The sequence below is a fragment of the Canis lupus genome, chromosome 6 (genome assembly GCF_003254725.2).
Source record: "Canis lupus dingo isolate Sandy chromosome 6, ASM325472v2, whole genome shotgun sequence".
Taxonomy (NCBI): domain Eukaryota; kingdom Metazoa; phylum Chordata; class Mammalia; order Carnivora; family Canidae; genus Canis; species Canis lupus.
The window spans coordinates 892652-908704 of NC_064248.1; the positions used below are offsets into that span (position 1 = coordinate 892652).

The window sequence follows — 16053 nt, forward strand, 5'->3', positions numbered from 1 at the left end:
ATCTAGCACAATACCTGGTGCATACCTGATAATGAACAGATATTTGTTAAACTGAAATGTCCCTGAAGAAGCCCTTCTGGATAGTTGCTGAGATAATGAAGTGTGTCATAATGAAAGGTTCTACTCTCTCTACTCAGTTCACCAAAACTCAAAACCTTAACTTAGGCTTAAGACTCGAAAACCCTAACTTAATGTTATTCACACTAAGTAGACTTTCTAAGTCATCTTATTCTAGTGACCTGCACAATATGAAAACTTATATGTTTGAGCCCACCCTGTTGACATTGGCATTAACTGGTAATTTTTTTTTTTTTTTTTTTAAGATTGTATTTCTTTAAGAGAGAGACAGAGCACAAATAGTGAGAGGGGCAGAGGGCAAGGAGAAACACACTCCCTGCTGAGCAGGGAACGTAACTCAGAGCTCAATCCCAGGACCCCCGAGATCATGACCTGAGCCAAATGAAGGCAGACACTTAACTGACTGAGCCACCCAGGCACTCCAAATGTAATTCTACTGCATCCCACAGTAGTAGTCTTCCCAAAATTTCTGTGATACAGAACACTGAGTTACTCTTGTCCATATCTTTTTCTACTGCATTTCTGTTTTCTCCAATCCTAGTGTAGCCAATGGTAAGCAGCCTTTTCCACATATGAGTCAAATCTAGGAAATAACATATTTACAGAACTACACTAGAAAGGTTGGGGTTTTTTCAGCCATTTTTTTTAGATTTTATTTATTTATTCATAAGAGACACAGAGACAGAGACAGAGAGTTAGCAGAGACACAGGCAGAGGGAGAAGCAGACTCCACGCAGGGAGCCCGATGTGGCACTCGATCCCAGAACTCCAGGATCATGCCCTGGGCCGAAGGCAGGCGCCAAACCACTGAGCCACTCAGGGATCCCCCTTTCAGCCATTTTATCTTTGTCATGAAACAGCAATCTGTATTCAGACTTTTTTTTTTTTCAATTTGCTCATTCCAGAAAGGTATCTCTTTGGGCTGAAATTTCATTCAGCCCCTACATAATTCATACAAACTGCAGTAATGCAGCGTGATGCTTTTCCGTTCAACAAATGTTGTTATTTGCTCAGACTCTTCTAAATCTGTTTATTTTTGCCATTTTTTCTTTTCGATTAATCTTACTAGCTACTTAATATTAAAATATGCATTTCTTATAGTTCCTTTTAATGTTCTTTAGAATAAGAGATTTTTATTGCAAACAAGATAAGCAGCTACATCATTAACACAAAATCATTTGTATTTATGTTGTTATCAGACTTTCCTCTTCTTAGAAGTCATCATAGCAAAAATTTAGGTTTTACTGAGAAGATGGCTGATGGGGGGCTGATGGCAAACCTTACAAGGTTTAGTTTTTTTTAAACTTATCACAAAAACAACTGGAATTTAAGAATTTTACTGTAAGAACCAAGCTTTAAATAGGCCTAAGAGTGACCATGGATTCTAGGATGTATATGGTCACCAATGAAATGAGGGATGTATAGGTTTCATTTGTCATTTTGGACAAAACCTTATGTGTCTAGGGTAATTTTAAATTAGTATAGAGACCCAGCTAGATGTTAACCTTTCCCGTTATTACTAGAAAACCCTATTTTCTAACTTAAAGAGATCCCTGCCAAAAAATAAACTTTTTCCTACAAGTTTATTTGTATGAAAACGTTTTCAAAACACACACAAAAGGGCAGCCCAGGTGGCTCAGCGGTTTAGCCCATGGCGTAATCCTGGAGACCCGGGATCAAGTCCCACGTCGGGCTCCCTGCATGGAGCCTGTTTCTCCCTCTACCTGAGTCTCTGCCTCTCTCTCTCTCTGTCTCTCTCATGAATAAATAAATAAAATCTTAAACACACACACACACACACCAGACTGCAGTTAAATCAAAAAGATTCTTTTGCTGCCCAAATTGTTTAAATCCTACCCTTGTTAATTATTAATAAATCCTTCAGAAACACTCCCCTAGTCTTAAAGTATACCCTACTCTTTTTTTTTAAAGGTTTCTTTTTTTATTTATTTGAGAGAGAGCGCATGAGCAGGGGAAGGAGTAAGAGGGAGAAGCAGACTCCCTGCTGAGCAAGGAGACCAATACAGGACTTGAACCCAGGACCCTGGGATCATGACCTGAGCCAAACATAGACACTTAACCGACTGAGCCACCCAGGCACCCAAATTAAAGCTTTTTAGTAAGTGAATTTTGTGTTTGTCAATGCAGTCTTTTAAAATAAATCTTATTTATCTAAATAAATCTTATTTATTTGTTTTAGAGAGCAAGAGAGTGGGGGAGGGGCACAAGAAAAGAGAGAAACTCAAGTGGACTCTGTGCTGAGTGCAGAACTTGATGCAGGGCTCGATCTCAAAACCCTGAGATCACGAGCTGAGTTGAAACCAAGAGCCAGGTGCTTAACCATCTGCACCACCCAGATGCCCCCCCTTCAATGCAATTTTTAAAAAAAGATTCCTTTAGGGATCCCTGGGTGGCGCAGCGGTTTGGCGCCTGCCTTTGGCCCAGGGCGCGATCCTGGAGACCCGGGATCGAATCCCACATCAGGCTCCCGGTGCATGGAGCCTGCTTCTCCCTCTGCCTGTGTCTCTGCCTCTCTCTCTCTGTGACTATCATAAATAAATAAAAATTTAAAAAAATATTTAAAAAAAAATAAAAAAAGATTCCTTTATTAGCAGTCATTCATATATGCTTTTTTCCTTACTAAAGAAGCAGTCAAACACAATGTAGACCTTTTGCTACTATCATTGTTCTTTTCCGAGCCATTCATTCTGTGAAATTCTAATACGTTATATAAACTTAAGATTTTTCCTATATTCTCTTGAAAAACTTTTTCTAAACCTGAACAAGGAGAAGAAAATTATAGTAAAATATGGCTATATCTTCATTTACCTTCTCTTTCTCAGAATAAATAGAAAAATAGATGTCCTTCTATGCTTTAAAATGACTTCACAGAACGCCTGGGTGGCTCAGCAGTTGAGTGTCTGCATTCGGCTCAGGGCATGATCCCGGGATCCGGGATCAAGTCCCACATCGGGCTCCTTGCAGAGAGCCTGCTTCTCCCTCTGCCTGTGTCTCTTCCTCTCTCTCTGTGTCTCTCATGAATAAATAAAACTTGGGCAGCCTGGGTGGCTCAGCGGTTTAGTGCCGCCTTCAACCCAAGGCGTGATCCTGGTGACCCGGGATCGAATCCCACATTGGGCTCCCAGCATGGAGCCTGCTTCTCCTTCTGCATGTGTCTCTGCCTCTCTCTCTCTCTCTCTGTGTCTCTCATGAATAAATAAATAAAATCTTTTTAAAAATAAAAACAAAAAGTAAAAAAAAAATGACTTCACTATTGTAAATCATATGTATACACAAGGAGTAGTTTGCTCTGCTATGTAATTACTGTTAGGAGAGCAGAAGCATGTATCCAAAACAACGAAACGATAATTAAGAAAATAGGCTTTAGGGGGATCCCTGGGTGGCTCAGTGGTTTAGCGCCTGCCCTCGGCCCAGGGTGTAATCCTGGAGTCCCAGGATGGAGTCCCATGTTGGGCTCCCTGCATGGAGCCTGCTTCTCCCTCTGCCTGTGTCTCTGCCCTCTCTCTCTCTCTCTCTCATTAATAAATACATAAAATTTTAAAAAAATAGGCTTTAATTGTGGTAAAAAACTTGAGGAATAGGGATAGCGGAATAACCCAGGACCCAATTTTAAAATTAGAAGCACAAAGGATGAGAAATGACGTGACAAAACAATAGGAAAACATCTGAGCTGGTACAATCTGTACATCATAAGAACTAAAAGATAAAAAGTTGAGGGCAGCCCCGGTGGCGCAGTGGTTTGGCGCCGCCTGCAGCCTGGGGTGTGATCCTGGAGACCCGGGATCGAGTCCCACATCGGGCTCCCTGCGTGGAGCCTGCTTCTCCCTCTGCCTGTGTCTCTGCCTCTCTCTCTCTCTCTCTCTCTGTGTCTATGAATAAATAAATAAAATCTTAAAAAAAAAAGATTAAAAAAAATGATAAGTTGAGTTGATAACTATATTGAAAGTTATGAATGAATAGAATAAGAACATATGTAGAAGAATACAATGATATGTGAGAGAAAATTTAAATCCATGATGGCTCAGTGGATAAGGCTGGCAAGATAGGCTCCGAACTTTGGCATTGACTCTCAGTCCCTCTCCTGTTGTGTACAGCTGAAAAACAAAAGAACAGTGGCTAGAATGGAAGAGAGGACATGGGTCAAAATAGAACAGAAGAGAGATACTTCCTCTACAGAGAAGATACTTATGGCAGAGAAGGTCAAGTTAGAAGAGCAACTAGAAGAGCCTATGGAAAAATAAAAGTGAGGTTTGACAGATACCAAGAACTTCCTGCAGAGGAGCCGAAAATGGTGGAGGAGGCAAAATTATATGATATTTAGGAAATCTGCAAGGACTTGCTAGACGTTGCAGGTATTTTGGAGAAAGCAACACAATGTGTGCAAAAGAAGAAATTAAAGATGACAACCCTGTAAACCTGTAGAAAAGCCTCATATTGACTGAAGTCCGCATTCAGAAGGTGTTCAGAAAGCACAGCTTACTCGAATTGAGCGAGCAGTGCTTCAAACTGAGCCAAGTCTGAGTTTGTGAGGCTTTGTTCTGCATTCTTGTTGAAGGGGAAGAGCTGGCACAGGTGAGGTACAAGCTTGTGGGCTTACACCAAGACCTGCCCTGGTGGGTGTGGTGAAAGAAGCTTAACTGCCTCTAACTAGCTTCTATAACTCTTGAAAGGCTGGCTCATCTTTTCTTATCTATAAGTACTTTGATCTTTTCCCAAACCTTGTTGGAAAACCCAAGTGACTAAACACACAACGGGATTAATGAACTCTAATTCAGGAGTCATTGATTTTTAGGATTCCATGTTTAATAGTTTCATATATCTAGAGGAGAGGCCAGTGGGACACTCCTAGAGCTCCAGGGTGTCATGAATAAGCTATATTGGCTCAAACTCTGGTGACATCAAAGTACCTTAAGTGAATACAGTGTCTTTGGGAATTCTTTGTGGTTACTAGGCTGTGCCTGGCTGCACTGTGGTTCTTTGGTTCTTCTGCATCTCACTGTAGTGTGTGGATTAAGGCCCTAATGTGTTTGTTTTTCTTAAAGATATATAATTGAAGGCAAAAGGAACTAGCAATTTAAAAAGAGTAATGGACATAAAACCTCATACCTAAATAAATCAAACTGTTAACTACAGTGCAAAAGAAAACCAAACCAGAAAACAAAACATGGAATTCCAAATTCTAAAGATGAGAGTTCCAGATGAACAACAGAGAAAATACAATTAAGGAAAGAGTCAAAGGCTCAAAACAGGTTGGGGAAAAAAAAAATTTCAACCAGACAATTAGGAAAGTACCTGTCAGTATATAAGCATATAAGAAATTCATCCACCATCAAACTACAAAGGAAAAGATTTTAGGAAAAAAGAAAGATGACTTTACACGTAGACATTATAGAAAAGATAATCCCAGGCAATAGTTTAAAAATACTTGAGGAAAGAGGCTCATTAATATGGCTAGACTGTGATTTTTCTTAGAAAACTGAAAAAAACATTTTGAAACTTTGTAGAACCTAAAAGTTTACTGACACAAACCTCCTGTCACTTAGCTCCTTTAACAGTAACTGTGAAGGATCTGTGTTTTTCTCTACTTGGAAGTTAATAAATTAGCCTGCCATCATTTCATGGATGCTGGCAGAAAAGAAAGCCAGATTATTACTCACAGTGATAGCCGTATCCAAAGTATTTCAGCATTTGTACCAAATTCCTGGAGTGTCAGTTCTACAAGGCATGCAAAAACCGGGAAATGGCTGTGCATGCAGTGAGTAAAGTTAGATAAGAGAATCTTTTATATTGGGCAGTAAGCTTCCCTGACCTCTGCCTCACATGTAAACATTATTTTTATTATTCTGGACAGTAGACAATCTACCCTTTTACTTGAAGGAGGCACTATCTCTTGTCTTCCAAGGATAGTTCTGTACAACTGTCCTTGAAACGATAGTGCAGAACAAAGGCAGCTGTGGCTCTCCACACAAGATATGTGGAAATAGAAGAAATCTGTGTAGAATTGTCTCCCAGTATTTTTACAGTATTAAAAAGGGAGGAGCAATGAAAAATGGTCACAGTTATTTCTTCTTTCATTCAACTAATTGAGCACTAGCCATAGGCATGGCCGTTTTGGGCACCGGGGATATAGTGATCAACAGTGCCCTAATGGAGCTCACATTTTAGTGGAAAAAATAGATAATAAATAGATGTGTAATACAACATGATAAGTCCTATAAAGAATCTAAAACAGGGTAAGAGGACAAATTGGCAGGGGAGTTATTTTATTTTATTTATTTTTTAAAGATTTTATTTTTATTTATTCTTGAGAGACACAGAGAGCAAGGCAGAGACCTAGGCAGAGAGAGAAGCAGGCTCACTGTGGGGAGGGAGCTTGATGTGGGTGGGACTTGATCCCAGAACCCTGGGATCACAACTTGAGCTAAAGGCAGACACTCAACCGCTGAGCCACTCAGGTATCCCAGGGGAGTTATTTTAAATTGTAAAATACTGTAGTGAAGTGTAAAGTCTGTGCAATAGAAATAGAAATACAAAAAGACATTGTCTGAATAGTAACAGAATTGTGATGATTGTGTAGAGTGAGAGGAGGAATAGGTGATTCATTACCACTAGTAAAAGGGGCTATTTAGGCCTTTAAAAGGTCATAGTGTTTTTGTTAGAAGTCAGTACTAATAATAATCCTAAGAATCAGTGTAGTTTGTTCTAAGTATTGAGATTTGGTGCAAATGAAAAGTAATCATATCTGAGGTACTTAAGTGGATGGAAAGAATAGATAATCTATTGTGGAAGGTACATAAACTGAAAGAATCACAAGAAAAATTATAGCATCATAAAGGAAAAAGAAATATTATGTTAAAATGCTAAGTGAATCCCCCATATCATAAAAATAAAGTTTGTTACAGTCTCATCTCATAAACTCCATAATGATAGTCCTTTTGTTTATTTAAACCCACTCCCCTTAATTTGTTTTTCCCCCATTCCACTTACTTGAAAGGATTTGAAAAGATTTAGAAAGTGATTTAAAGTAAGAATAAGAGAAGAGGATAATTAGATGGTATTTGGAATTTATAAACATGTTCTTATGGACACATTCTTCATGTAGCTGCTGCTTATGATTTACCCACATGAAAGTCCAGGCATAGTATTAAAAATAAGCTCTTTGGGGCAGCCAGGGTGGCTCAGTGGTTTAGCGCCACCTTCAGCCCAGGGTGTGATCCTGGAGATCTGGAGTTGAGTCCTACGTTGGGCTCCCTGCATGGAGCCTGCTTCTCCCTCTGCCTGTGTCTCTACCTCCTTCTCTCTGTGTCTCTCATGAATAAATAAATAAAATCTTTTAAAAATAATAATAAAATGAGCTCTCTGAAGAAATATTCTCCGTGAACTTAAAATTGTTTAGCCCATGGATATATTTGTCTGGTGATCTAATTGAGTGCCAGGATGAAGCTTAGAGGATTTACAATATAAATTCATTGATTGATAGATGAGGGCTAGGTAGGAAACAAAAGCTTGAAGTCTCATTGGGAAGTAGGAGTACAGAAAGGGAAGCCATGTATTGTACAAACTGAGCATGCTTAGATGGAATCCCATCCTGCCTCATATAGAAGCAGCAGCAGGAGTGGGTGGGTAGGGTCAGGACTTTTCTCACAGAATAGCAATGGATCTGCTGGACCTTACACCACAAAGCATGAAGGAGACATTCTTTCTTGTGAGCATTACTAGAAACATCACTACTGTCTCACATACATATTAGTATAAAACAAGAATACTTACTGCTACTACCCATACCTATTTAGAGAAGATTGTTGGAAAATAGATGGAATAAGAAAGATAAGTAAAAGATTTACCGTATGCTCTGTGGCACTTTGTTTTTCTGGCTAATAATTTTCATAGAATTTTTTTAAAATTTTTATTTATTTATGATAGTCACAGAGAGAGAAAGAGAGAGACAGAGACATAGGCAGAGGGAGAAGCAGGCTCCATGCACCGGGAGCCCGACGTGGGATTTGATTCCGGGTCGCCAGGATCGCGCCCTGGGCCAAAGGCAGGCGCCAAACCGCTGCGCCACCCAGGGATCCCTAATTTTCATAGAATATTATAATTACTTGCATTCAGTCTTCCCATTCAAGTTGAATGCTCTCAGAGCTTTTTATTAATTTTTTTATACCCTGTCTGATACATTGGCTGGCAATTCTAATCATGCAGCAAGTGCTTTTAGAGTGGGTAGAAGTGGGATCCCTGGGTGGCGCAGCGGTTTAGCGCCTGCCTTTGGCCCAGGGCGCGATCCTGGAGACCCGGGATCGATTCCCACGTCGGGCTCCCGGTGCATGGAGCCTGCTTCTCCCTCTGCCTGTGTCTCTGCCCCTCTCTCTCTCTCTCTCTCTCTCTCTCTGTGTGACTATCATAAATAAATAAAAATTAAAAAAAAAAAAAAAAGAGTGGGTAGAAGTGCAATTTCTATAAAATTCAGGAAAAACGATATCAGGAAAATCCAAGTGTACTAATAGAAGTGTAAATTCAGCAACATGACAAGATAAATTCACAAAATTCGGCTACAGTTATGACCTGGTAGTGATAAAAAATTAAAAAACCTAGCACAGTATTAAAAATAGTATTTTATATTTTATTATTATTTTTTAAAGTTTATTTATTTATTTGAGTGAGTGAGTGAGGCAGAGAGAGACAGGCAGAGGGAAGCAGGCACCCTGCAGGGATCCCAATGTGAGACTTGATCCTGGGACTCTGGGATCATGCCCTGAGCTGAAGGCAGATGCTCAACCACTGAGCCAGCCACCCAGGTGTCCCTAAAAATAGAAATTTTTAAAGATAATAGTAATAAACAGTCTAATAAGGAAAGCTAGACATTCATTCAAAGAATTAAAAGTTTGGATCTAGCTAAGAAAAATTTAAATTACAATGTTATATTTATTCTAGAAAAAAACAAATATATAATCTTTTTGTGAGGTGAAGCAAAGAGCAAGAATTTGGAAGGATAGATTTCTAAATCTGGCCAGTTTTAAAATATATCCTAAAATGAAAGACATCACAACTATAGGACAGTGAAATAAACCAGGGATTCCAGAAATAAATTCAGTTTCTCAAGAGCCAGTTATATGACAACTGGGGAAACAAGAAGGACAGTGGAACAGCGTTGTTTTTTACTGCCTGCTGCTGAAAACGACAAGGAGGTTTGTAATAGATTACTTATGGTCTGTCTTCTATACTGTGTACCTTACGCTCCCACCAAATAGTTAAACATGAAAAACTTAGAAGTAAATTAGTAAAGTAGGTCAGGATATTTATTTCAACTGTAGAGATATTTATTTCTGTGGAGAAATTTAAAACAGTTTTCAAGCTGCAATTGAACTGTTGAAGAATTGTTCTTAAGGACCAAGGAAAAGTTTAGTGATATTAACTTTTTTTAAAGCTGTGTAATGAAAAATAAAAGATAAAGTGGAAACCAGCACTGGGAAATTGTGGTGAATATAAATAAAAGCTTAACATTTCAAAATGTATAAAATTTGCTTCGTACTGCGTTTTTACTAGACAAGGGCTTGATTTTATTTTATTTTATTTTTTAAGATTTTATTTTATTTATTCATGAGAGACAAAGAGAGAGAGAGAGGCAGAGACACAGGCAGAGGGAGAAGCAGGCTCCATGCAGGGAGCCCGACGTGGGACTCGATCCCGGGTCCCCAGGATCAGGCCCCGGGCCCAAGGCGGCGCTAAACCGCTGAGCCACCCGGGCTGCCCAGGGCTTGATTTTAATTCAGTAAAATGGCTCTTTAAAAAAAATAAGATTTTATTTATTTATTCATGAGAGGCAGAGACATAGGCAGAGGGAGAAGCAGGATCCTCGCAGGGTAGGACTCCATCCCAGGACCCCGGATCATGGCCTGAGCTCACCCACTGAGCCACCCAGGTGCCGCACGCAGATGCTCACCACTGAGCCACCCAGGTGCTGCAACCAAATGGCTCTTATATAAAAAACTAGCTAAGAAAACAAAAAGATCTGCTATCAGGGTTCTCAAAGTGCTCTGTAAGTCCTGTGAAACCCACAAAGTTACTTTGACTAAGGGGATGAAGGATTACGTCTTAGAAGAGGTGAAGGTGTGAACAGAGCCTTCCTTGGACAGCATTTGAAAGACTGGAGGGCAGCAAAAGTAATACAGAGAATACCTTTATAATGTTAGAGAGGTGCGGCAACTAAAAACAGACCCTCAGGAAATTGGTCACCTGGAAGGGTAAGCAAGAAGGAGGATGGAAGGTGGTGCTGAGTGCAGGCTTCAGCATCTGTCTCATGGACAACCATTGGAGGTGTGACACTCTGACAATAATCTGATTTTGTGTCCAGATCTGAATCTGAGATGACTGTGGTGTGCAGGATAGATTGAAAAGCAAGAAAGATCAGAGTTGGGGAGAGCAGCTATACTTAACAGTTATGAGAATCCTTGGGAGAAATTTTGGGGTTTGGTGTTAGAATTTCACCTGGAGAGTTAGTTCACTTTACATTTTGGACATCCAATTATGTGACTATTTTTGTCTTAGTGATGATTGCTTAGAAAGTTTAGTTACAGATAAATATATATGGGCTGATTCAACTAATTTCTGTATCTTCAAGGACCACATTTGTGTTGTTCCTCCATTTTGTTTCACTCCATGTTTTTTTTTTATCATCTATTCAGTTGAATAGATGAATTGTAGTTTTATTTTATTTTTTTTTTTTTTTTAAAGATAGATTACTCATTATTTTTTTTTTTAAATGTTTATTTATTTATGATAGTCACAGAGAGAGAGAGAGAGAGGCAGAGACACAGGCAGAGGGAGAAGCAGGCTCCATGCACCGGGAGCCCGACGTGGGATTCGATCCCGGGTCTCCAGGATCGCGCCCTGGGCCAAAGGCAGGCGCCAAACCGCTGCGCCACCCAGGGATCCCTGAATTGTAGTTTTAGATGCTGAATTGTAGTTTTATTTTACTTAGACTTTATTCTTTAGAAGAAAATAGAGAATAAATGTGCACATTATACGTATATAATCAATAAACGCAAAGGAACATTATAAAGCTCATTGTTGTAGGGGCCATGGAAAAATAAACACACATACATAGTTAATGGCTGGACATTGGAGTTTCTGAGGATTGTATCTTGCAGTAGATACTGAGAGCTATAAAGTTGTTCGTATTTATTAAACTGTTAATGTCACTTTTTTTTTTAAAGATTTTATTGATTTACTCATGAGAGACACAGAGAGAGGCAGAGACACAGGCAGAGGGAGAAGCAAGATCCCTGTGGGGAGCCCAATATGGGACTTGATCCTAGGACCCTAGGATCATGACCTGAGCCAAAGGCAGACGCTCAACCACTGAGACACCAGGTGCCCATATTAATGTCACTCTTGAAAATATATCACAAAGAAATAACCCAAGAGAAACAGTTCACATAATTATTTATAGCTGTAGTGCATAATAGTGAAAAAAAAAAAAAGAGAAGGAACACAAATGTACAGTGGTAGAGATTGGTTAAATAAATCATTTAATATAATGGAATGTGAAAAAGCCACCAGAAATGATTAAATAGGTCAGATAAATAAAAATGTACATAAATGTGTAAATTATCAAAATATGCATTATATCCTTGTAAGAATATATATGTGTATATATATAGCAAAAAGAAGTAAGAGGTCATGGGATGTTATAAATAACATTAAAGGATTGGTTTTTCTTCTCTGCAGAGTTAATATAATTGGTAGGTTTTTTTGAGATTAGCACCAGTTAAGAAGTGGGTTTTAGAAACTTTGTAAAATTTAGAGCTTTATGCATAATCTTTCTTCAGCTTCAGATTTATGCATAATCTTTCTTCAGCCTCTTTGTCCCTTTGTTTCAGGATTTAAGCATTGAGGAACAGTCAGAGTGTACTCAGGATTTTTACCAGAATGTGGCTGAAAGAATGCAGACTCGTGGAAAAGGTAATGTTTTGTTAGCCAGCCATAAAAGGGTTGCTAGTATTATACAGAATCGGACTGCTTTGTCTCTTAGTACTTTCTCTGTTTATCTGATGGCCTGGCTGGTTTGCCAACTCTGTCCTATAAACACCTCCATTGACATTCTGGTAACTGGTCTTACCCTTAGAGGGCCTTTGAATACCACCACCATGTGTATCACTCCAAGATAATCACAGCAGTTGGGTAATTTATTGCACAATGTTTAATCATTCCATTAGGGGTAAGGGGCAGAGTCGATTAAAACCCCTTAGGGGTTTCTAAACGAAATGCCCGTCTTGGATCACCATTTTGGTAAGTCATTTTTCGTCATCATGTATTCCTCAGATGGGTGGGGAGTGGAAAAAAAATTGACAATCACTGACTTAGAGCTGTAGGTTTTTAGAGATTTTTTTCTTGAATTTGACTTCCCCTGATGTTGGGCGTTAGGATATCCTTAGCATATATGTATATCTGAGAAATAAGCTCTACCTGTTCATCTCTAAAAGCTCCAAGGTTGTTTAGTAAACCTCAGGAAAATGAAAGAGTGAGTTGCCATCATTCTCAGTCTTGGGAATTTCAAGTGCTCCTCTGATGTAGCCGTGGGGAGGGACCCCTGCTGAGATCTTCCCACTGCCAAAACAGTTACAGTTAGAAGCAGTGATTCTGTAAAAAAAACAGTCCCAAAAGTTGTAAGTTTTTTAAACGGTATTTTTTTAATGTAACATCTTAAGCTTTTGTTTCTTGATATATTTAATGTATCACTAGTAAATTAGTTTTTTGCTATGTAGGAAAAGCTGTGAAAACTTACTCTTAATTTAAACTGTCCATCCTTCTCTTGAGCTTTTGTGTCCATTTGGATATTTCAGTGCCTCCAGAAAGAGTTGAAAAGATAATGGATCAGATTGAAAAGTACATCATGACTCGTCTCTATAAATATGTGTTCTGTCCAGAAACTACCGATGATGAGAAGAAAGATCTCGCTATTCAGAAGAGGATCAGGTTAGTTGTTTTGCTTTGTTTTGTATTTACTCTCTACCATCAAGAGAACACATTGTGGGAAAACACGGCCCTTGCATTTCAAACCTTGACAGCAAAAAACCCAGCAAAGGTACCCACCACCCTGAGCATCTAATCTTCTTCATGATGCCAAACGGAAAAGGACTATGGTAAATTGATAGAAGAAAAGGGCTGAAATCACCTTCCTGCTTATCCATCTGAGTCTAAGCAGCTTTAGAAAAGAAGCCGATCTGATGTTTGAGATTGTTTCAAATCTCCAGAATTTCCAAGGAACAGGAGGAAATTTCATTATTTTCTCACTTCATTAACAGTCTTGTCAGGCAAGAAGCTGTAAATATCCATGTGAAAGCAGTAGGTGTCATTATTCCTCCTCCCTACTAGAGGTGCTCATTATTTAGCTGTTCCTTTGATCACATCTTCCCACTCACACGGGATTGATAACACTTCCCAAAGCACTCCATCTTCCCTGGGCGGTAGAGTGAGCCCCAGGGCTCTGTATTCCAGTGGCAATGAAACCTTTAGAAAATAGGCTATCTGAATATGGGCATGGGTCCAAGGCTGGTTGTGGTAAGGTGCTCCTGGAGGAGGGGGCTTAGGAGTCCAAACAGGATTCCCAAACAGTGAGGCTGGTCATTAGTAGATCTCTTCTTGATAGTGTCACACCAGAAGCGAAGAGTTGGTTTTGAGAAGGTGGCAGATGGAGCCAGGAGGAACTAGATGGACTTTGGATTGATGTACAGGGTGAGAGCATTCATCAGGCAAGAATCTCTTCTGTGAAGCTAGGGTGTGACCAGGAAATTCAGGGATTCAGACTGCAGTGACACATGCTCGTTGATCTCCTGCCACCTCTGGTGTGCCTCAGAAGTTGAGGGCAGAACCTAAACGGACATTATGGTGTTGTACAATGAAGAAAGGAGCCGCAGTTCTCAAATCTTCAGTCTCAGATATCTTTCAGCCTCAGTATAATCTCATTTCAACCAGTATAATTGTCTTCTGCTTTTCTTGTGATAAATGCAGAAGAGAAGCCTCATTTTAGAATTCTGGTCACTTCCCCTGAGCTCCTGAGATGTTCATGCGCAATGTGGTGGGGCCTAGGATTGCCTCATTCGTCAGTGGTGCCTGTATTTCCCCTTCACTGAAGGAAGAAATGACAGACAAATGACTGCCCGTTCTTGGAATTTTTTTTTTTTTTATTGTCTCTCCCTCTTTGTAGAGCCCTGCACTGGGTTACACCTCAGATGCTTTGTGTCCCTGTTAATGAAGAAATTTCAGAAGTATCTGATATGGTGGTGAAAGCAATCACAGGTCAGTGAACAGAGAGCTTTTTTATCTGGATGTTTCTCCCTTGAAGTTAACATAAGTCCATACCATAGAGATAGTAAAGTACCTAAAATGCAGACTGCCAAAGACATATTGAAATGCAGTAAAAGCAATTTGTAAGTGTGCTAGTTTTCTGAATTTGAAGCATTTATTTTAGTAGGTGAACTACATTTCTTTACTTTCTGTGACCTGGGTCTCTTATTTCTTGGGGCATTGAACTAAACTAAGGTTAAATGCAGTTAGGGCAGATTTCTTTTCTTTTCTTTTCTTTTCTTTTCTTTCTTTCTTTTCTTTTCTTTCTTTTCTTTCTTTTCTTTTCCTTATTTTCTTTCTTTTTTGAAAGAGTAGTGATGGGGGCAGGGGGAAGGGAGAGGAGGGGCAGAAAGAGGGAGAGAGAGAATCTCCAGCAGCCTCCATGCCGAGTGCAGAACCCAACAGTAGGGATTGAGATTATGACCTGAGCCGAAGTCAAGAGTTGGACGCTTAACCAACTGAGCCACCCAGACACCCCAGCTAGGGCAAATTTCTTAAAACTCAGTTACATTTATATATTCAAAATAATTTTGGAGAGAGGAAGAGATTTGATGGGGCAAGGTAATCTCCATGCTACAGGTATATACTAAAATAATATCTCTCTAATTGGTTGTTAGTCAGAGATGTGCTTTGGATTATTTTTTTGGTTTGCTCAAGATGGAAATGAAGTACCCTGAACTGATGTGGCTCCACATCCTGGACAGGTCTAGGCACCTAATAAAGTTTCTATTTCTTATTCATAGGACTAGCCCAGCAGAAGAGTATACCATGAAAGTTACAAAAAATAAAAAAGAATCAAAACAAATTCTTCCTACTAGAGAAGGTATCCAACCTTGGTCAGGTTCTTTTTTATTAAGAAGAGTTGGAAAAACTTGCCTATTTAGAGTTGTTAATGAAATTCTGAGAAAGAAAGTTGATCAGTTGCTGTTAGCATTGGCTGGGGGCAAGCCATCAGGTAGGCTCCTTTGGTTATAAGAACTAGAGGAAGAAATGAGGGTTTGCTTAAGATACTGTCAAGTAGGAAAGGAAGCAGGACTCTCACAGGGCCTTCTAGGGACTATTATTAAGATGATTCTTCCACTCTCTCAGGTTCTGCTTCTCTTTGTATATCTTTGCTTTTTTAACTCCTGTTATTAAATGAATTATTCTCTGTAATTCCACTAGTAGAGTCTAACTGGCCTAGCTAAATACTGTTATCTTTGTTGTTCAGAGCTTTTCTGCAAGGCTGTGTTGTAGGTTTCATGAATTGACTGCTCTGGGTCAAAGCCCACTCTCACTCCTGCCTTTTGCTCTGGGAACTTCATAGGAGAATAAAGATGAGAAGCCTGAATATGGGGCCTTGTACTTGTGTTGTTTTTTTTTTCTGAAGACTCTGGCCAAGTTCAAGACTAACTGGTTTATGTTTAAGTAATTCATAGGAATTTATGTCCCAGACTCTTTTTTGAAATGCCATAGGATAGACCTTGTAAAACCAGAAACTACAAGAGTCAGACCATTGTTTGCTTAAAAATAGAACTAAGAGAGGGTGCCAGGGTGGTTCAGTCAGTTGGGGCGTCTGCCTTTGGCTCAGGTCATGATCCCAGGGTCCTGGGATTGAGCCCTGCTTCG

The 16053-nt window shown here is 39.5% G+C and overlaps 1 protein-coding gene and 1 pseudogene across 12 annotated transcripts in view; both read left to right on the top strand.

The window, feature by feature from the left end:
- The window catches only part of LOC112646092 (BTB/POZ domain-containing protein KCTD7), a 95147-nt gene that overhangs the window by 69524 nt on the left and 9570 nt on the right, over positions 1–16053 (top strand). For 11 of the 12 annotated variants that reach the window (XM_049110786.1, XM_049110782.1, XM_049110784.1 and 8 more), the window contains 3 exons: positions 11979–12060; positions 12942–13074; positions 14306–14397. In XM_049110786.1, coding sequence (XP_048966743.1) covers positions 11979–12060; positions 12942–13074; positions 14306–14397 — 307 coding nt within the window. Of the gene's footprint in view, positions 1–4532; positions 4672–11978; positions 12061–12941; positions 13075–14305; positions 14398–16053 lie in introns of those variants that run through there. The other variant, XM_035718162.2, reaches the window with a different exon arrangement.
- LOC112646372 (grpE protein homolog 1, mitochondrial-like) lies at positions 249–8057 on the top strand (annotated as a pseudogene).